Here is a 21,553-nt window from a genome sequence, read left to right as displayed (position 1 = left end):
CTGTGTTTTGTCGTTTGGAAAACAGTGAGCATTTTTGAAAGTCTAAACTTGAAATTTTGTTTTTGCAATTGACATAGTTGGATTTGCATGATGTTTTACTCCTCTTGTAGGCTTATTTGGAATGTGTTCTGATACTCCATTGTTTGATTTTGCAGGTTTGATTGCCTCATGTGCTCTTCAGGTGTGTTTATCCACCTACCATCACTTTAGTTTGATAGCTATCAAAGGTTGAGCAGGCTCATATTAACTTGTGCGGCTTGACACATCTGTTGAGATTACCTAATATCCGTGTGAATCACGGTATGCTCACAACATTGGTAGAGAGATTCCATTCTGAGCATAATATCTTTCACTTACCAGTTGGGGAGATGACTATCACTCCCGAGGATGTATATAGGATCCTCTATATCCCTTTTGCTAGGGATAAGGTGGACTACGATTCAGGACACCTTCTCAGATTATAGGCAGTGAGGCATGTCTTCAGGGATCCTGATATCCTAACACGTTCCATCAGTTGGGACATCATGATGAGTAGGTACAGTGATGAGTTTCCTCTGGCTTGCATCCTAGCAGGTTTTAGTGGTTGTTTTCTGATGTCGGATAGAGGTCAGCAAGGATTTCAGTGTGGATGGGGCCAGATGTTGGAGAGATTGGTGGAGACCCCCCAGAGGCTTGGCTGGGGTTCATGCATTTTGGCCCACATGTATCACGAGATGCATGAGATAGTGTATAGGGAGGGCAAGAGCATGGTCATTGGTGTTTTGATCTTACAGGTTTGGGCTTGGGAGAACCTCCCAGTTTGTTGGGCCATTGTTGATGATAGCAGAGAGTCAGGGTAGCTAGTCGTATATAGGTATGTCGGTTATGTTACACAGCCCCATCTGGGCAAGATAGATTTTTGGCAGCGGTAGTTAGATGACCTGATAGCTGTGGTATGGAGGCCTTATAGGGGCTTAGAGCCATGGGATGACTGGAGGCTAGTACACAAGGACCTTTTTGTTACTCGCCCTCTTATTGGCAGATCGTAGATGATAGTGGACTGGTTTGTAGTATCACGGGTGATGAGGCAGTTTGGCCGGCCTCAGGGGATATCATAGGAGTTTACATCATATGCCCGATATACTAATGAGGAGAGGAAGGGATGGTCACCGAGTTTTTCCTATGTCTTGGCCATGCAGGAGTTGACTGGTCTACAGAGACTGATATTACCTAGGTGATATCGTAGATGCAGGGGTATTCCCCTAGTATAGAGATTTTTTTCCAGCAGCATCCATTCCCTCATTTGATGGATCTAGCTAAGCAGGCTCCTCGCATTGAGGAGGTTGAGGATGATGCCCCTGCGCAGGGATAGGGATAGGGTCAGAGGTAGGGCCAGAGAGCTGAGGCTCTAAGGCAGACAGGTGATGATCTTAGTGCTAGTAGTAGTAGGGTTCTAGTTGATGTGGGACAACAGAGGGGTGAGGGTGGATATCTTGGGGGTATAGGCATGAGATTGGACAAAGCTGAGGAGGAGCGAGCAGCTCCGAGATAGGTCCATCAGTGGCGAGAGGAGAAGGGTGGAGCTAGAGGTGGAGATGGGGGTGGAGATCCTGCGAGAGAGCAGGGGACGGATGCTGGACGATCGATGAGGGCACGTTTAGTAGAGCTACAGTCATAGTTGATAGTGGCTCAGACTCGAATGGCAGACAGAGACCGACAGCTTGCAGAGGTGAGGGCTGAGGGAGATCATCAGCTTATAGAGATTAGGACTAAGCGAGATTTTCAGATAGCTAAGCTGAGAGAAGAGCGCGATCATCAGGTCACGGCGATGAGAGCAGAGCGAGACACCCTTCAGCAGGAGGTTTTGCATCAGACCAGCAGGGCAGCCTAATATGTTGCAGCATATAGCGTGGCAATTCCAGTTGCACAGCAGGTCATCCCTTATTTGCAGTATATGGCATGGTCTGAGGGAGCATAGGTGCCTCGTCAGGATCCCAGTCATCAGGCTCCTCCTCCTCCACCTAGCGATGAGGGAGAGGGTGCCAGCTAGATATTTCTTTTTGTAACAGTGATATTTTTTTGTAGACAAACCCATTTTTTGTAGCCTATACATTTCTTGCTCCAATGGGAGTTTGTAAATGTCATTGGACATCATTTTGTACTCTTAGACTTGATATGATATATATATACGAGATCCAATTTGAATTCATTATACTTGTGTTGATTTGGTTTTTGAGATGCTTTCTATATGCTTTATTCTACATGTATGCATTTCTTTCCAGTAGGGTTGTTTGTAATGCAAATGATCATGGATGTCTATTTTTCTTTCTTTTTATATGCAAATAAATGAATGTGAATGAGTAATGAGTAATGCAAATTTTTTATTTTTCTATGCAATAAGATGAATGCAAATGAGTAATAATGAAATGTATGAATCTATATAAAATGCTTATGTATGCAGCTAACATCTCAACACACAAGTACTCGATCAGAGAAATGATGAAAAGAGACCACTTAGCTAAGAAATGATGATGCTTCCAACTCTCATGTAGAAGATAAAGAGATCATTGTTACCATACCGAAATCACTCTAAATTCACAAAATGCAGAACGAAATGCAAAATGATATGCAAAATTCAACCTAAACCTAGTCACTGGATTTTGAATAACTTAATTGTCATCATTGAGCATTTTACAACCACAACAGGCAGATTAGAGTTATTTTCTTTTCATGTGCAATATTAATTATCTTGTCCACAATGACCCTTTTTTCGTTCATATCCTTGGACAAATTACGCATGGACCCGGATTGCACAATAAAGAAATTCCCTCAAAATAGACAAAGAAATGATGAGAACCTCCCTGTAGAATTCAAATAAGAGGAGTCGAGGTATGTGAGGCGATTTCACCTTGATGTGAAGGCTCTTATCACAGACACCCAGCTAATTTAGATGTTTCCAAATCATTGGGATCATTCCTACAAGCAGAAAACAAAGAAGATATTATTCCCCCAATCCTTGCTCCTCTTAGTCAAGATAGACTTCCTCGAGTTACTTAGAGGGATAATAATCAAAATTTAATAAAAGACAGCACACAAATAAAATTTTCATGCATAGCTCAAACTGTTCAAGAATTGTTTTCCATTGTGTTTTGCTTGTGTACTCAATCATAAAACTCTTCAGTAGTCGGGAGACAGCTGACTGACTCGGAGTGGACGACTGAGTATCACTGACATAAAGATGAATTGGTTGATACTACTTAGGACATGTAATGTTCTCTTGTCGATTACCTAAGACTAGGACATTGATCAGTTTCACGCCATGAGGGTTCCAACGAACTAGGATGTCACAAAAGTGACTAAAATATGCTCAGGCAAAAGAAAAGATGTGTGAAAGCGGGGATGCCAACATTATGTTGATAGATGGAGTGCTTGAGTACAAGAGGTGCTTGTTTACCAGGTTTTCACCTGCTTGGCAGAGTTTTTTTTTTTTTTTTAACCAAGGTGCTTGTTTACCAGGTTTTCACCAAGGCATTTTCTCTCTTTCTTTCTTTTTTTTTTTTTTGGATTTCTTTAGGACTTTTTCTGATTTTTAGGATTTCTTCAGGACTTTTTAGCTATATAGGCTACTAGAATAGAGAATATTTAAGTGAATAATTTCTTCAGATGGATGGTGTTGATCGGTTCACGGACTTGTTCTCCTTTCGATGTTGAGAGTTGATAGGCACTAGAGCCAAAAGCTACAGTAACGATATAGGGACCTAGCCAATTGGGTTCAAACTTCCCTTTGTTATCTCGAAACTATTGATTTTTAGGATTTTCTCTTAGAACTAGGTCACCAACCTGAAATTCTCTTTGTCGAACCTTCTTGTTATATCCTATGGACATTCACTTTTGATACACTCTGAGATGATCAAACGTCACTTGTCGATGCTCATCCAACAATTTGAGCTCTTGCAATCTAGATATTCTATATTCTTCATCAGTAACAAGACCTTGAAAAGAAACTCTTAGAGATGGTATTTCCACCTCAATAGGTAATACTGCTCGGACCCATACACCAAAGAAAAAGGTGTAGCTCCAGTAGGTGTTCTGATACTTGTTCTATAAGCCCACAGGGAAGGATTAAGTTACAGATGCCAATCCTTTCTAGATTTGTTTACTGTTCTGTGCAAGATGGTCAATAGGTTTTTGTTAGATACCTCAGCTTTTCCATTACCTTGAGGGTAATATACTGATTACCAATGTTGTTTTATTTTGAATTTCTCATAGAGTTCATTTAGATCTTTGTTCTTGAAATGTCCTCCATTGTCAGTTATAATGGATGAAGGTACACCATACCTGCAGATGATATAATTAAGAATAAATAGAGCTACTTGTTTGCCAGTTGCTTTGATAAGAAGAACCGCTTCTACCCACTTAGTGAAGTACTTAATGGCAGTGATAATAAATTTGTGTACATAAGATGATACGGGATATATTTGTCCAATTAGATCAAACGCCCACTATTGAAAGGGCCAGTGTGTCACAAAGGGTATGAGATCCCTTACTGGAGCATGGATAAGGTGCCCAAGTAGTTGACACTTTTAACAGGTTTTAGAAAAATTTATAGCTTCTTTCTCCATGTCTAGCCAATAGTAGCCATCCCTTAGTAGTTTTCGTGCTAAAGTTAGACCGTTTGAATGGGATCCACAAACACATTCAAGAACCTTGAATAATGCATGTTGGGACTCCTCAATTTCTAGACATCTAAGAAAATTATTATCTAAACCTCACCTAAATAGGTCATTAGCAATGATGACGTACCGTGACACATTTCGGATTAGGTTCCTTTTTTCATTTCGGGAAAGATTAGCAGGGACAACTTGGTTATGTAGGTAAGAGTAAATATGGCTATAACGAGATGAGTCATGTCCAATAATAGAATAGACCATCTGGGACTCGGGAGAATCATAGGAAGGATAATGTAACTCTTCCACCAGAAATTCAAAGCAAAAATTAGATTCCTGTAGCTGTGGTATAGATGCCAAGGTGGCCATTGCATCCGCTGCTCTATTTGTTGTTCTGGGGATCTGCTGAAATGATACGAAGGTAAACTATTTCTTGAGATCATCCACCATTCTCCTATAAGGCATTAGTTTCTCATCTCTTGTCTGATATAGGTCATTGATTTGGTTGATGATGAGTTGAGAATTGCCATAGATGTGTAATTCAATAATCTTCCACTCGATGGCCAGCTTGATTCCATTTACCAAAGCTTCATATTCTGCAATGTTGTTTGTGCAAGGGAAGAGAATCTTGTAAGCTTTCGGAATTGAATTTTTTTTAGGAGTAATAAAAAGTATTCTGGCACTAGAACCATGTTGAGTGAAAGGCCCATCAAAGAAAATCTTCCATGATTGTTCAGTAAGGTGCATGATTGATTCATCTGGGAATTCTATATGCAGAGGTTGATTGTCTGCAAGTGGAGCATCAACAAGTTGGTATGTAATAACATATCCTTTGATGGCTTTACATTCCACATATTCAATATCAAATTTTGTAAGAACCATGACCCATTTGGCTAGTCTCCCTGTAAGCGTTGCTTTACTGAGAAGATATTTGAGTGGATCAATCTTGGCTACCAGCTTAATAGAGTGTGCTAACATATAGTGCCTTAATTTTTGTGATGCAAAGACCAATGCCAAGCATGCTTTCTCTATTATAGTGTAGTTCATTTCATAAGACACCAATGCCCTGCTGATGTAATAGATAGCTCGTTCCTTTTTATTGTCATCTTTTTGTGCCAAAAGTGCCCTCAATGAAGTATTTGTAGCTGATATGTATAGAATCAATGGATTACCTGTAATCGGTGGCATTAATATGGGTGGATTAGAAATATATTCTTTGATTTGTTGTAAATGTTGTTCACAATATTTATCTTTGTTGTATGTAACTCCTTTCCTTAATACCTTTGTGAAGGGTTGAGCTTTGTCTGCTAGCTGGGATATAAAATGCCTTATTGACTGAAGACAACCCCATAAACTTCTCATTTGACTAATATTCTTGGGTGGAGGCATTTCCATTATAGCTTGGACCTTTTCAAGGTCAACCTTAATTCATTTTTATGAAATTATGTAACCAAGCAATTTTCCTGATGTTACTCCAAATGCACACTTTTTAGGATTTAACCGGAGCTTGAATCTTTCCATTCTATCTAGTATGAGGCCTAGTTCTTGAATATGCATAGATCTCTTCATAGTCTTTACCAGGGTGTCATAAACATAATCTTCCATTTTTTATGCATCATATCATGGAAGATAGTGGTTACTTCTCTTTGGTAAGTTGCTCCTGCATTCTTTAGCCCAAACGACATAACATTCTAGCAGAAGGTTCCCCATGCACACGTGAAAGCTGTATTTTCTTGATCTTCAGGTGCTATCTTGATCTGATTGTAATCAGAGAATCCATCCATTAATGAATACATCTCATATCCAACAGTCATATCTACTATCTTGTCAATGTTGGGAAATGGAAAATCGTCTTTCAGACATGCTTTGTTAAGATCCCTGAAGTCTGTGCAAACTCTAATAGATTTGTCTACCTTTGATACAGGTACTATATTTGATATCCATTCTATGTAGTCTATAGCTCTGATAAATCCAACTTTTAGCAATTTTTCTAGTTCAGCCTTGACTAACAGTACCACATGAGGATGCATCTTACGGAGTTTTTGCTTGACTGGTTTAACTCCTAGTGTAATAGAGAGATGATGCATGATGAGATCAGGATCTAATCCTGGCATATCTGAGTATGTCCATGCAAAGTTGATCTTTTTTTCTAAAAAAAGGTTGCTGAAATCTTTTAACTCTTCTGCTGATAGTGATTAAGCTAAATGAATGATGTGTGGTGTCTCTTGACTCCCAAGGTTCACTGGCTGAGTTGGCTCGATCAATATGGAAGATCTCTCCTAGAAATGACTTGGTAGTATATCAAGTATCTCACCTTTAGGTACGTCCTTTATTTTTTGTTTTTTAGATTCTGATACTGCCACAATGTGATTTTCGCCATCAAGTCTTTTATTTTTATTTTTCTTATTTTTGCGACTAAGATACTTGATATCTGTTTCAGTCTTGTTTTCACTCTATTCACTAGTGGAAGAGTTCATGGGTTCAACTGCATTGAGATAATAGGCTAACATATAGCCATTGGCAATAGTAGGTACATTCATGGGTTGGTTATAAAGAGTACAATCAATCAATTCAAGATGTATTAAGGATAAGGTTGGAACAGGCTCGAGGGAGTTCACGGTACTATCATCATGGCTTCGGACCGACCAGTTGAGTTCTAGAAGACTACCTTGCGTATGTGTCTCAAGACTAGGAAGATTCATGACATGATTATCAAAATTCATGTTAGTATTTAGTGGACCTAATCCAACCGACCTACTTCAAACTAGACTACATACTGTGGTATGACAATAACAGGGTCAGCAAACAACATCTCCACATTCATGAGAAAAGTAGTCATAATGTGTTGTTGAATAGTTGTTGTTATAAATAGAGCTCCTGTCTGAGTCATCAAAGTCATAAGATGAAGTTTCTGACTCATCTTCATGTGGCTTAGTAAAAGTATATATAGTGTCAATACCCACATCTTTGATGCTGCAAGCTCCTTCGTGATTTGGTTAATTGATTGCCTATATTTGACACACTTGTGGACATAACTTTGATGGTTCTATTAATCCCCATGATTTTTTTCATTCAACTTCCTCTGGACTGATGACTAGTTCTTTTCTATAGCTTCTAATTCTTCTTTTGTAGTTTTGTACCTGATTTGTCCTATCTCGTTAGAGGGAGAGTTAGTAGGTGAAGAAATTGCTTGTGTCCTTTCTTCCTCCAACTGTCGTTCATAGTATTCTTGTCTTTTTATTCTAATTTCTTCCATTTCTCTTTGCATTCTTAGGTGTACCAGCTCTTCTGCATCATCTATGACATCACTGGATTCTTCAAGAGTTTCTGTAGTAGATGTATCTGAGAGATGGTCAGGACCCCATTCATACTCATTTGAATCAGTTTCTGAATCATCTACTTGTTGTTTGCCAGTATATGTGACCGGAATGTTCAGCGGTGCAAACAATTCTCTGATTCTGTATACTTCATCTCTCATATCCTCTGGGACTTCTACTTCCTATGGTATTATAGCTGATATAATTGGAACTTGATTACCATATGTTTCCTCTTTCTGGGTGGGCAATTCTTTTTGTTCATCGTCACACTCTTCCTAAGTTTGTTGAGTATTAATTTCTTGTGTTGTTAAAGGTAGTACCTTTTTCTTCCACTTAAGTTGATGGTGGGATGTGTGATTCTGATTAGATGTCTTTCTTGGATTATATCCTAGTCCAGCTTTATCATTAGCAGACTTAGTTTGTAACTGAATAGGTTCAACAATACCTTTTTGATGTTTTCCTAGAGGACCAGTACCTAAATATCCCATGCGTTGAAGCATCTTATAGCCTGGACCATATTGTGTTGGGGAAATCTCACAATGTCATATTTCTTTATTTGCACTATCTTCTTTGAAAAGCGATTTGAGAATATCATCCTCTTCTATTTCACTTGCAAGAGAAGTAGAGGACTGTATAAAGAGACCACCATACATGACTTTTGGAGTTGAAGTTTGTGGCTTCATAACCTCTGATGGTTTTCCCGACTGTCTTGGTGATGGAGAAAGAGACATTAGTGAGAGTATAGGCTCTATTTTGTAGCCATCTACACCAATGTTTGTGATTTCCAATTTATTTTATAAATCTTTCAACAAAGATTCTGAACTTTTAGCTGTAGAGGTTGCTCTATTATGAGGAACAAAAGCATCAGCACTCTGTGTTAATGTATTGCGGGTATAGCTTGTATCGGCAGGAATACTGACTTCAACTCCATTATACGGAAAATTCAAGCATTGATGATACGTAGATGGTATTGCGTTCATTTCATGAATCCATGGCCTGCCCAGTAATATGTTGTATGAAAGATGAAGATCCAGGACCTGAAAAATGACATCTCTTTCTACAGGTCCTACCCTGATCAGTAATCGTACCAGACCCTTAGAGGTTCTTTCTTCTTCATCATAAGCCTTGATTATTATTTTCTTTGTTGAATCAATAACATTTTCAAAAGATCCCAGCTGTGTCAGTAGATTGTAGGTACATATATTCAACCCAGTGCCTCCATCTATCAAAACACGTTTAACCTGGTGTTTATGGATCATGGCTTCAATGTGTAATGGTTGGTTATGTGGGTGACTCAGTGAGTTATCATCTTCTTCAGAGAAAGTGAGGTAATGAGGTGAAGTTAGGTGACCCACCATAGATTGAAACTGATCTACGTCTAAATCTTTAGGGACACTAGTGGTAGGTAAAGCCTTGTCCAGGACCTCTCTATGAGTAGAAGAGATCTTAAGCAGTTCCAAAATGGAGATTTGAGCATTGGTTTTCTTCAATTGTTCAACAATACTATAACTAGGAGAAGATGATAAAGCCACCTATTTTGACTTGGTTGTGATTGTGTCTGTTTGTCTATTTGGTAGATATGATGTTGTTTGATCAAAAGTTGAGGAACTGGCTCCTTGGAGAGTAATCTTCCTTTGAGCGCGAGTCACAACATTAGCAGTTTGTGCTTGACTTTGTTGATCCTGTATTATGATTACATTGCAATATTTAGGTTGGGAAGATTCAATCATGTTGATCACATTATTGTTGTTAGTGTAGGTATAATTGACTCTAGCTCCTCCCTTGGATTATGAGGAATCTCCTTGTTCATAAGTCGGTAAGGGATCTTTAAAGGCCTTATGATCAGCATTAGTCACGTGATTTCCAACAACGATCTTCCTTGCATCAATGAGATCTTGGATTTCATGTTGGAGTTTCATGCACTTGTTTATGTTATGTCCCTTGTTCCGATGGTAGTCACAATATTCGTTTTCTCTCCACCATTTGGGTCTAATTTCTGAGTCATATGGTCTAGAATTGTCTGGCAATGTTATTAGATTATTTTCCAATAAGGTTTTAAAAGCTTATTCATATGATTCATCTAGAGGAGTAAAATCATGCTTAGGTTTTGACAGCCAAGGCTTTTCCTTAAACCATTCTCTTGCTTTCTTCGGAGGATTTTCTGTCGCAGTTTCAGCTGCCTTGAGTGCTTGCATGCTACTGGCCAAGTTAAATATTGTGGATTTTGTTTTTGCTTGGATAGTAACTACCACTCCATCACTAACAACGTTCTTGTTGTTATCTTTTCCGTATTTCCAGTATTTTCTCTTTTCTTAAGAACTACAACCTTACGATGTTTCTTTCCAAAGGGATATATCTCCCTTTTTTATAAGCACATCTTCCATTTTGAAGGCGTTATCTACCATTTTGTTGAATGAAGGGTGTACTTGCATCTGGACACTATACTTCAATTCAAGGATTAAGTTGTTGACAAAGATATCCATTTTCTCAAGGTCTGGGATAGTCCGTGAATATCTAGAGAACATCTTTCTCCATCGTTGGAGAAAAGTGAGAAAGGGTTGCCCTGTCTTTTGTTTGGTATTGCAAAGTTCTATCATGGTGACCGGGTGACGAATGTTGCAGGAGTATTGATGTAGGAATAGTTGGATTAATTCTTCAAAAAAATTTATTCACATGGGTAGACTTGAGAACCATTCCATAGCTTGCCCCCCTAAACTTCTCAGGAAAAGGCGCATGAGATACGTTTGGTTATGCATGAACTCGATACATAAAGCACAAAATTCTCTGATATGATCTTGGGGGTCCGTATTCTCATCATATTTTTCAAACTTGGGCATTTCTACTCTTGAGGGGAATGGAGGCATGTAAAGGTTTTTGTCAAATGGGAATGGGCATATTGTGTCCAGAGAATATTGATTTGGTGTTTTATCTTTGTAGTTTTGTGACCTTAGTTTCTAATGTTTGCATTTGTTTGCTTATCTTTCCCCATGGTGTCTCTTCCTCTTTAGTGACGAGGGCCTCCACATTATAACCAATAGGGAGTTTGGCGCCTTGCTTTGCTGATTCTAGGAAATAGTCTTCTTTTTCCCTAGCCATGATGACCTTCATCATTTTTTAGAATTCTTTATCATTCTGGCATTTATGTATTTTGGCCTCGGGAGGCTCAGGAAGCTCAGATTTAATTGATGAGGAATCACTGTCAGTGGCATGATTGTTGAAGTTGTCGTGAGTATCTCATTTACTAGCTTCTCTTTCTTGTCTTTCCCCAGACATGGTGGGAGATAGGGGTTGACCAAAGATTGGTAGATCGTAAACTGGTTTATTTTGAAAGGGGTTTTCTACAAAGAATGGATTGTCGTTTGACGAAAAGGGTTTTTCTTTTTCTTTGTTAGTTTTGTTGTGAGAGTTTCTGGTTTGAACAGGCATTTGTAACTGACAAGACCAAGAGCTAGATGTGTTGCAGAAGTCAAGATCAAATTGTAGCTAGTATTTTGTTTAACATAGTGATTGAGAGAAGTTACTAAGATCTGGTTTGGTTTCAGGAATGATCTATCCTATGTAAGACGTTATCTAAGTTAACTTAGGTTTGATAAGATGTTTTTTGAACTAGTTGAGAGATTATCGACAAAATCGTGCAACACAACAGCAGAGGTACACTATCAAGGTTGCTTATGCTTAGGAGGATGATAACCAGTTTTAGGCTCATTGTAGACTATTTTAGACAGGTTTGACTGTTCTGGACTGGCAAAATCAGAGACTCATACGATAGGATTTCTAAGATCGTACGATAGTAAAACAACTTCAGGAAAATAACAGTTTTGTTTCGTATGAGTTGCTGCCTAGTACCATATGACAAATGGGCATGTCTCGAACGATAAAGGGTTCAGTGCAGTTTTGTCTCGTACGACACAGGATTTAGCTTTCAATGACAGACTGTTGGGTCTCATACAACAGAGGATTGAGCTCGGACGACAAATTAGAAGACTCATACGACACAGGCTATGGTGCAGGATGACAAATGATCAGGCTCGTACGACTGTTAACAGGATAGAGACAAAAATTATGAGTTTTTCAATAGCTGAGTATGACCAATTCTAAGATGGACTGATTTTTGACTAGGATAGACTAGTTTTGACATGGATAGAGTTTTATCACTGAGTTGTTGATTTGTTTTCTCTAGTTTTAGTATTCCAGTTTTAGTTTGAGGGATGAAAACACAGAAAACACGTAGTATGAATAGTAACTCCAATCACAACATGCAAACCCTATGGAAGCTGGCTTAGAGAAGAAAACCTTTGCTTGCTGACTTAGGTACACACCCAATAGCTAATCAGAATACACCCGCTGAGTCTCACGCAATGGATTCTCAACACCGTATTAGCCGACTCCAAATGCTAATGGGAGCACGATATGGTAAGTGTCTTGGGAGAGTTACTATGTCTCTTGTACAAAGATTATCAACCTTTCAGAGGTGAACTGGGCAGCTTCTATTTTTAATTGGATCTAGTAAGGGTTTCGTTCGACGCGTCAAGGTATAAACTCAATTAAGAGGTCTCCCAGCCTTGAAAACCAAGGTTCAATATACCCAAAGGTACTGAGGAGAGCTATTCACGAGCACTACCATTGACTTGATTTTCATCAAATCACATTTATTTTATAGTGGGTTGGAGTACTTGGCATTTAGCCATTCCCACTTAGGTCGTTCCCCTCACACCGGCCATAACGGCTTTAAGAGTTTTTCAACCCCTCGAGAGGGCAGGCCTGCTAAAGATGTACAAATCTCAAACAAAGAAAAAGCCTCAAGGTTCTAGATTTCTAATTGTCTTAAAAAGACAAGAGCATACTCTCCTACCTCTCAGAAGTTTCTAAAAAAACACAAAAGACAGGTTTGTTCATTAACCAGATAGCAAGTTAAGTGCCTAAAAAATTAAAGAATACACAATGTTTGATTGATTCTCTTTAGGCAACCTGCAAAAACAAAGTATCAGTATTCATGTTATTTTTATTCTTTGACAGGCGTATGTTTGATTGATAAATTCTTTGACAAGCGTCCTGCAAGAAACTGGTTAGGCTGTGAAAATACCAAGCAGACAAAAGACAATTCAGGGTTAGCGTAATCAAAATTTAATTCAAGAAAAACCCTGAAAAGTGAAACTTTCTTTAATCCAACAGAAAACATAATCATACGACAATTTTTATAGAATGAAATGATAAAAGGATTTTATCATACAAGTTAGAATTGAGCCTAGGATGATAGAAAATAAAATCAGATAATCAGAACAGTATGTCGTACGACACCATTTTCTGATTCGTACGACAAATAAAAGGCTTCAATATAATTTTGTACAACAAATAACAGACTTCAATATAATGTCGTATGATTCAGTGAAACTACTCGTACGATATTTCACAGAGATTGTACGAACGAAACCTGCAGGATAAAAAAATGATTTTGAGGCCAAAAAATTAGTTTCCTGCCCCATGGTGGGCACCAAAAATGTATGTGTGAAAAATGAACCTATATCTGTAATACACAACACTTCAATTAAGTCATTACATGCATGGTTAGACAAATATAAACATTAATAATAAAACCATAACAAATCGACCCATTGCCTTCTAATAGATGCGAGTTTAGATTGCTCTCAGATTGCTAAGCTATCCAATGACTAGACAACACCTTAACGAAGGATTTAATCTATATGAGCATGAATTTAAGCTAAATGGATGCAAGATTTAAGCTAGATATGCAAGATTAATCTAACATGATTTAAGCAATAAATGAGCTAAATGATCTAAATATGTATGTAATAACTAATATGTGAATATCTAAATGCACAATAATTATTGAACCTAGAGCAAAAACAACATGATAACAATATATTCTCTAGGATTTTTTAATGAGAGATGAGAGCCCGAATTTATAGAAAAATCAGAAAGCAACCAAAGGCTGAGATCAAATGATGATGAGCAGTCAAGAGTTTCCAAGAGGAAGCACAATCCAGGTGAATTGATGTGATTGGATGCTTTTCTCAGGTTTAAAGGAAATTGAACTAAAATTAAGATAAAACCAAGAAAAAACTGATTTATTCTCTATATCATTCAATTTTAATATTTAATTGTTTTAATTGCTTTCTTTGAGATTATTCATCAATTTTTTAAATTGTTTTTTTCAAGATTATCTCCAATTGATTTCTTTTCTCAATTTTTAATTCTTTCTTGGTCAATTAATTCCTTTTTTTGATTTATTTCCTTTTTTGAAGATTTGATGGCAAATTGATTTATTTCATTAAATATGCTAGGATATTTAATAAAATAAATAGGATAATTGTTTAAAATGATTTACTTGGAATGATTTAATTAATTAAAACAAATTAATTAATATTGTTTGATTAATTTTGCCATGTGACATTTAATGATTAAAGAATTAAATTGTGTGCTTAAGATTGATTTAATTGCCTTTGGTTAGGACCTTGGTGTTGTTCTTGAGATTAGGGGCTCATGGTTTAGATGACCATTTTTAGGGTATTACAAGTTGTGCCCTAGCCGCAGAGGTTGCGGCCACCAATGTGGATGCAGACCCACGACCTCCATACTATGGACACAGGACTCTGTGGCCACCATGGCGTCGTAGGTCTCTGCGGCCGCCATGGGGTCGCAGGTCTCTGTGGCCGCCATGGGGTCGCAGGTCCCCACGGCCACAGTAGGGTCACAAGCTTCTATGGCCACACTATGGTCGCAAGCTTTTGCGGCCACTAGTGTGGTTGCAAACCTCACAACCGCGAGCCTACGGAGGGTAGGGGGGCATGGGTTGAGCCTCGGCTCCTCAGCCCTCCAAACCCTAAATCCACCATTAAATTACTTTATAAATTTCATTTTATTTATTTAAGTATTTTCTTTTTTCTTTCTTATATATACAAACATTAAAAGAAAAACGAAAACCCCAGATTTCATTTATTCACAGTCTCATACAGAGACTGAAATTTATTTTCCAGAAAATTAAAAAAATAGATTAACACATATAAATGCAATAAGATAGACTCGGAAATTTTCTGAGATAAAACAAAGAATGGATCCAGTCATTTTTAAACAAAACATTTTCATTGCCAGGCAACCCATTCTGGTGAATTTTTGCCAGCATAACCCCTCTCAGGGTAAAATTAGCAAATCTACTTAATCTAAAAGCATGAAATCCAACTAATTTGACAATCTACAAACCAAATTGCAAGATTTAAAAAGGAATTTTGGATTTCTTCCAACTCCCATATACACAGAATTTTAAATTTAACACATCATTTCTTTCCCAAAATGAAGAAATGGATTCAGACAGATTTCAACAAAAAATAAAAGGGTTAACCAAATGCCAACCTTGAATGCTATCCTGGAGGTGTTGAAGATGAGCTCCACCTGCAAAATACCCAAAATCCTTCCACCAAATGCCCCCAAAAACTTTCCTCCAAAAATCCTTCTCCAAAAATGTTTTCAAAAATGCTCACCAAAATAATCCCCCAAAAATATTTTCAATCCTAGGTTAATGGGAGAAATGTTTAACGTAATATTTATTTTTGAATCTAAAACACTTTCTTTTAAATAAAATGAAAAACCAATCTTTTCAAACTATTCAAATATTATAAACTTGCTTTCTTAATTAAAAGAAAAAGAAATATCCAAAAGGCCACAAAGGCCCACTGAGCAAAATAAAGCAAAGTCAAAATATATATGGGTTCCTAAATCCCTTGTGCAAGCAATGCACTCCAAGGAACCACAAAAGCATGAAAAATCAAAAACCATGTGGATCCCTAAGCGGCTCCTTGAAGCACAAAAGCCTAAAGAAACATCCAACTTGGCATCCAAAGTTACTATTCCTCCATCCAACTCTCTCAAATTTGTTCCTCCATCACCTCCTTCATCCATTTTGGGCCCTTATGTCCCAAAATCCCAAGCTATTCCTCCATCCAAATCTCAATATCCAAAATACGTCTTTCCTCCATCAGTCCATCACCCCTCAAGGTGTGTGCCAATGTCGATCTTGCCAACATTTCCGTCCACTGAAGCCCAATTCTTCAAATACCCTATCCATTATCCAATGCATATTTTTCATCCTTTGATCCTTTTGATCCCATCCTTTGCATAAATCCTTGCCTTAGTTTCATCTCATTTTCAATGTCCTTATCCTACCAACATCTTTGAGCATACTTTTAAAGGTCATGGTCCAATTTTTTAAGGCTACTATCCAAACAAAAAGACGCTTGAGTCCTTCTTCCATCCCCTATCATGTGTCCATCTTCTATTGAAAAACTCAAAAAATCAAAAAGTGAAAAAAAAAAAAAGTGAAAAAAAAAAAAGACAAAAGAAAAAAAAAGTAAAGAAAAATAATTCGTCCACTGGTGAAAACCTGGCAAACAGGCGCCTTGGGCAAGTACCATGATGAAAACCTGGCAAACAGGCGTCATGCGTAATTTATGAACTTCTTGCACACCGCACTTGGGGGCAGGTGTCCTCCTTCATATCCTATTGCCCTTCATTATCCTATCGAACCCCTATCATTACCTTCCTTGTCCTATCATCCCTCATGTCTAGTTTCCCTTTCCACCTTTGATCTTGACAAGGCTGAGGATCGTAATGAGCATCATGCATCTTGTTTGCAGCTTTTAGTCTATCATAGCTTTTGGTCTTTATCCATTTTCTTATTATACCCTTTCATCCATATTCCCTATCTTATTGCAACCTTCAGTCCATGTCCCTTATCCATTCTTGGTCTTGCTTATCCTATCCATATCTTATCACTATCCATACACTCTTTTTCTATCTCTTGATCTTGATCTGACATAAGGACGCAAAATTTAAACATGGTTTCAAAAACCTCTTGACATGTCCCTCATGCCATGTTCCTGCTTTACATTGTCATATCCAATCTCTTGTCCCATCACGCCATAGCCCTTGAAAATTGCATCTGCGTTGTCTCCATAATAAAAGGCCTTTGTCTTCCCTCTATCCACCATCATTTTAGCAAGCCTATTTATTCACCTGTCATATTCCTTGCCTTGCTAGACACTGGAGGCAAAAACAAATCATAAAAAATTGAAAAATGTCCTGAAATAAGATCATAAAAATTGAAAAATGTCCTGAAAAAAATCTTAAAAATTGAAAAATGTCCTGAAAAAAATCTCTAAAAAAATTGAAAAATGTCATAAAAAAATCTCAAAAACATTTAAAAATGTCCTGAAAAAATCTCAAAAAAATCGAATAAAGTCCTGAAAAAAATCAAAAAAATTAAAAAAATGAAAATCCCTAAAAATCATAAAAAGTCCTAAAAAAATGAACGCAAAAACATCCTTTATTGCATAGACAGATCACTGAGCATCCATCCAATGCCTCGCAATCAATCGAACACTGTGCTTTAATGACATCATGCTTTAACCAGATGAACTTTTTCAATCAACTCAGACATTCAAACTGATCAAAATTGTCATATCAATCACCCTCAAAATCATTTGTCCTTGTCTCTACTATCATGGGTCTTATACAGGGTGTGGTATACTCGAAACCAGACTGTGTCTTGTCTTAGACGGGGTACCGCATTTCCTAAAACTAGACAGCATGATTGTCCTATCAGCACTTTCAACTTTTGACAACGAAGATCAAGATGTTTGTCTGATTTGCTTGAATTTGTGTATCTTATCTTTTTATTGATTTATCTTTGGCTTCGATCATGTTCCTATGTTGCTCGATGATGTCACTGAGTGATTTAGAGTGACCGGGATGGTTCATGATCCCTTTCTTTTTTATTATGATTGTTGTTTGTCTATGATATGTCTGTCTTTTGCAAAAAGGGTTGCATTTCAGCTCTGGCCTTCAATGCCATGATGCTACGCATCCATTTTGCTACATAAAAATAAAGGTTCTCACCTACAAAGTGCATTACTGAAAGCAAGTTTTTCTTCAATTGTCCTTTGTCTCATTTTCTTCTTACTAACACTTCTTCCGTCAGTTCAGATAGTCAGTTCGGTCTAGTGCTCCGATATCCAAACATACATCTTGCGTCCTGCATCCATTTGGTTAGTACATTTGCATTCCATCACATATTACATCAAGCATTTTATCCATTTCATTTCCTAAATACATCAAAAATACATAAAAATACATCCATACATGTTCATAAACAAGTACATAAGTCATCCATACATGGCGAAATCACTACAAATCATAACACATTGCATCCCATCATATCGATGCATATTACATATCATAATAATATCGGAGTACAAAATTGGACTGTCTGTCCTAAGTATGGCCCGTAGGCTGACTACAAAATGTCAAACTACATAATGTCCACTGTCTGTCATAAGGAGCATGTGCCTCTGTCACTGGGTGCTCCCTCTGTCCTCCTCATCCCTGCCATGTCTCGCAGATGATGTCCCTCCTAGTCCTGGCTGTGGTGGTCTCATAGGTCCACTCACTCCTATGCTGCTCAATGACCTCCGAGAGCGTGACCTGCTCTCTATCCTCGATCGTGCCCGATATGAAGGTGCTCTCTGCTCCGATGGAACTGCACTCTCATATAGTGTCCTCCAATACAATCTCTCCTCTCTGGTCTCTACCAACATCTGTGCCATCTCCCGTGCACTGGCATCCCTAATCGACCCAATGAACTCAGTGACTCTCTGTCCCCCTCGCTATGCCTGAGCTATTGATGTATCTCGTTCTGTCCTCAAAATGGCATTCTGTCTCTCCAATGTTGCAATATAATCCTGCTAGCTCGCTATGGTAGCCCTGCACATCTCCATCTCCTCTGTCCTAGCTGTCCCCGGCTCTATAGGAATATCCTGCAATGTCTCCTGATCAGCTGAGTCTGGCTCCTCATCATCCTCTCCACTATCATCTCCGTCATCGTCCTCCCCACCATCATCCCCATCTCCCTCATCCTCATCTCCGTCATCATCATCACCCTCGTCATCCTCCTCATCCTCATCATCTCCCTCCTCTCCTATGAGTGGGAAGTCTTCCTGTCGCCTCGGCACTGGAATATCCTGATCTGTCAAAGGCACTGGCCGTCATCGTGCAAACCATGTCTCATACTCCTCTGTCGTCCCAGCATCCACCACATCTGACCTCCACTCCCACTATCTCGGCTGTAGCTGTGCAAAGTCGGCATAGGCTATGTGTGGCTGAATCATACTCCCCCACTGACTCGTCTCTCTGTGAGATCGGGCGAAGTGTGCAGTCCTCCTAGGTACATCCTGCCTCTCTCCAAACTGTCGTCTGACTCTCTCTGGCAGGTACAACTCAATCACTCTCTGGCAGTTCACTGGCCGCCCAATCAAGTACCTCTCCTGTCTGCAATAAGGTAGCTCATCACTGTCATCTGACCATCTTGGACAATCACAATATGGCCTCCATATGAATTCTCTCAATCTGTCTAGCTCATGTCGCTAATATAATATGTATCCAAAAGGACCCTGTCTCAGTGCTCCACCATAGCAATACACATATGGTTGGTGTGGTACTACCTGTCTATCTGTAATCGGTCGACATATGGCAATATTCTCAAATGCCCATACCTGAAGCAATGTAACTCCACAGCTCAATGTCTGCACTCCCTGATACGCTATCTGATGCAACTGAAAATAGAGCATCGCCAGCACACATGGTCCCCATGCATACACTGTCCCCTCTGTCACCATCCGCTCTAGCACTCTTCCCCATCCAATAGGGAATCCATGTCCTCATCTGTCTCCTGCTAGTAGACATGCTATCACCACTGCTATCACCACATATCGTCGGTCATACTCCGCAGCCATGCTCTCCCAGCCGATCTCCCTCTCGACAATGTCCAGATTGTCTGCATCGCACTCAAATAGCTTGCATAACGCGTCTGTACCTGTCACTGGGTCATACTCTATCATCTCTCCATGAATCGGAATGCGGAGGATGCGCCATACATCCTCTAATGTCACTGTCGCCTCGCCAGTCGCCAAATGGAATGAGGAAGTCTCCGAATGCCATCGCTCTACCAATGCGGTAAGCAATCCTGTGTTTGCCCTAATCTCGGGCATGTATGTGATGTAATATATCCCCAGTCCTGCTAATGTGTCTCTCTCTGTGCTCCTGAGTCTATGACGTAGCATGAAGCAGTCAGGTCGATTCTCCCGCGTGATCAACGGATACTGTCGACTCTGCATCACAATCGGGGCATCTTTTTGTCAGTTTTAGGGTTTGCTCCTACGGGTTGCATTTCCTCATTTTCATGTCCAAATCAGGGTGTTTTTTTCATCTGCATTGACTTATCCCACCCTTGTTCCCTCTTTTTTAGGTCATTTGCATGCAGTTTTGAGTTATAATTGAGTCATTCATGCACTTTTGCGCCTATGTCTTCTAACTTGTGCCTGTGTTAGATGACCTGCGCTTGTGTCTTCCTACACAAGCGCAGAACTCCCTACACAAGTGCAGAATTAGACTACACAAGCACAGAAGTTATCTTTTTCATCCCCCGTGGGCCCCGCAATGTCCCGTAAGCTATCAAAATTCATGAAATTCAAAACATGGGTTTTTGAGATACATACCGCTGCTCCTGCATCGTCTAGTCATCTGAATGTGCGTACACGTTCTCCAAGGTGATCCACCACTGGAATGTTCGCCATCTATCTGCAAGTGTCCTTGTCCAGAGCAACAAATTATCCTCTTTGGCTAGTAAAAATGAGCAATTTTAACCCTCTTGGTCTCATTTATAGCTCTTTGTCATTGCATAGATGGACGTGTGTCCTCTCCATCTTATGTTGGTCGTGGTCTTGTGCACCTTACATTGATTGTCCTTCATGCATCCAATCTCTGATTGTCAGTTCATTCGATCCTATCATTTTTATCGATCAATTGGCCTCTTTTCCGCATGTTTTCGGCCAATTCCTCGAGGGGGCATGCATATGTCATTATTATTGTTTGGGGCATTTTCATTATTATTCTTTGAAACAACGCTTAAAATCGCATTGTCTCAAAGAGGGGCAAAATGTAGACACCTAAAAATGGTCAACGCTTGCGAGGTCATACTTTAACATTTGCGCATTGCCTCATTTTAGGTTTTTGCATCGCATTAACATTTCTCCTATGATTTGCACTTGATCTTTATCATTTGCGAGCATCGAGTCATTCTTCTGCATTCTTCAGTCATCTCGTCCTCAAATTTGGTCTTGTCGACAACACTATCTAGTCATGATTTTGATTGATTTTATCCTGTTGCATCAATGTGCGTGCTAATTTGTCATCATTTTGGACATCGTCAATCCTAATTAGGGTTTTGCCCTCCTGTCAATCTTGCGATCGATTTGTCATCAATTGTTGCTCTCTTTTCAATCTTATCATTTTGGACATCGTCAATCCTAATTAGGGTTTTGTCCTCTTTTCAATCTTATCATCTGGTGATCGGTTTATCAATCTTGTCATTTTACGATCGATTTGTCATCGATCGTTGTCATGTTCGATCTTGTCATTTGCGATCAATTTATCATCAATCGTGGTCATTTTCAATTCTGTCGTTTTGCGATCTATTTGTCATCGATTCTTGTTTTTTTTTGTCAATCTTGTCATTTTGTGACC

The 21,553-nt window shown here is 38.9% G+C and overlaps 1 protein-coding gene across 1 annotated transcript in view; it reads left to right on the top strand.

Moving 5' to 3' along the window:
• Nucleotides 1-1,678: 1,678 nt before the first annotated feature.
• Nucleotides 1,679-21,553, top strand: part of LOC131031283 (NAD(P)H-quinone oxidoreductase subunit H, chloroplastic-like) — an 81,713-nt gene continuing 61,838 nt past the window's right edge. Inside the window, exons 1-2 of the mRNA XM_057962366.2 lie at nt 1,679-1,840; nt 14,488-14,624. Of these exons, the coding sequence (XP_057818349.2) occupies nt 1,679-1,840; nt 14,488-14,624 (299 nt within the window). The remainder of the gene's footprint in view (nt 1,841-14,487; nt 14,625-21,553) is intronic.

Source organism: Cryptomeria japonica, chromosome 4, assembly GCF_030272615.1.
Source record: "Cryptomeria japonica chromosome 4, Sugi_1.0, whole genome shotgun sequence".
NCBI classification, from domain to species: domain Eukaryota; kingdom Viridiplantae; phylum Streptophyta; class Pinopsida; order Cupressales; family Cupressaceae; genus Cryptomeria; species Cryptomeria japonica.
The sequence above is the reverse complement of the archived record's forward strand: the minus strand, read 5'-3'. Positions and strand labels throughout refer to the sequence as shown.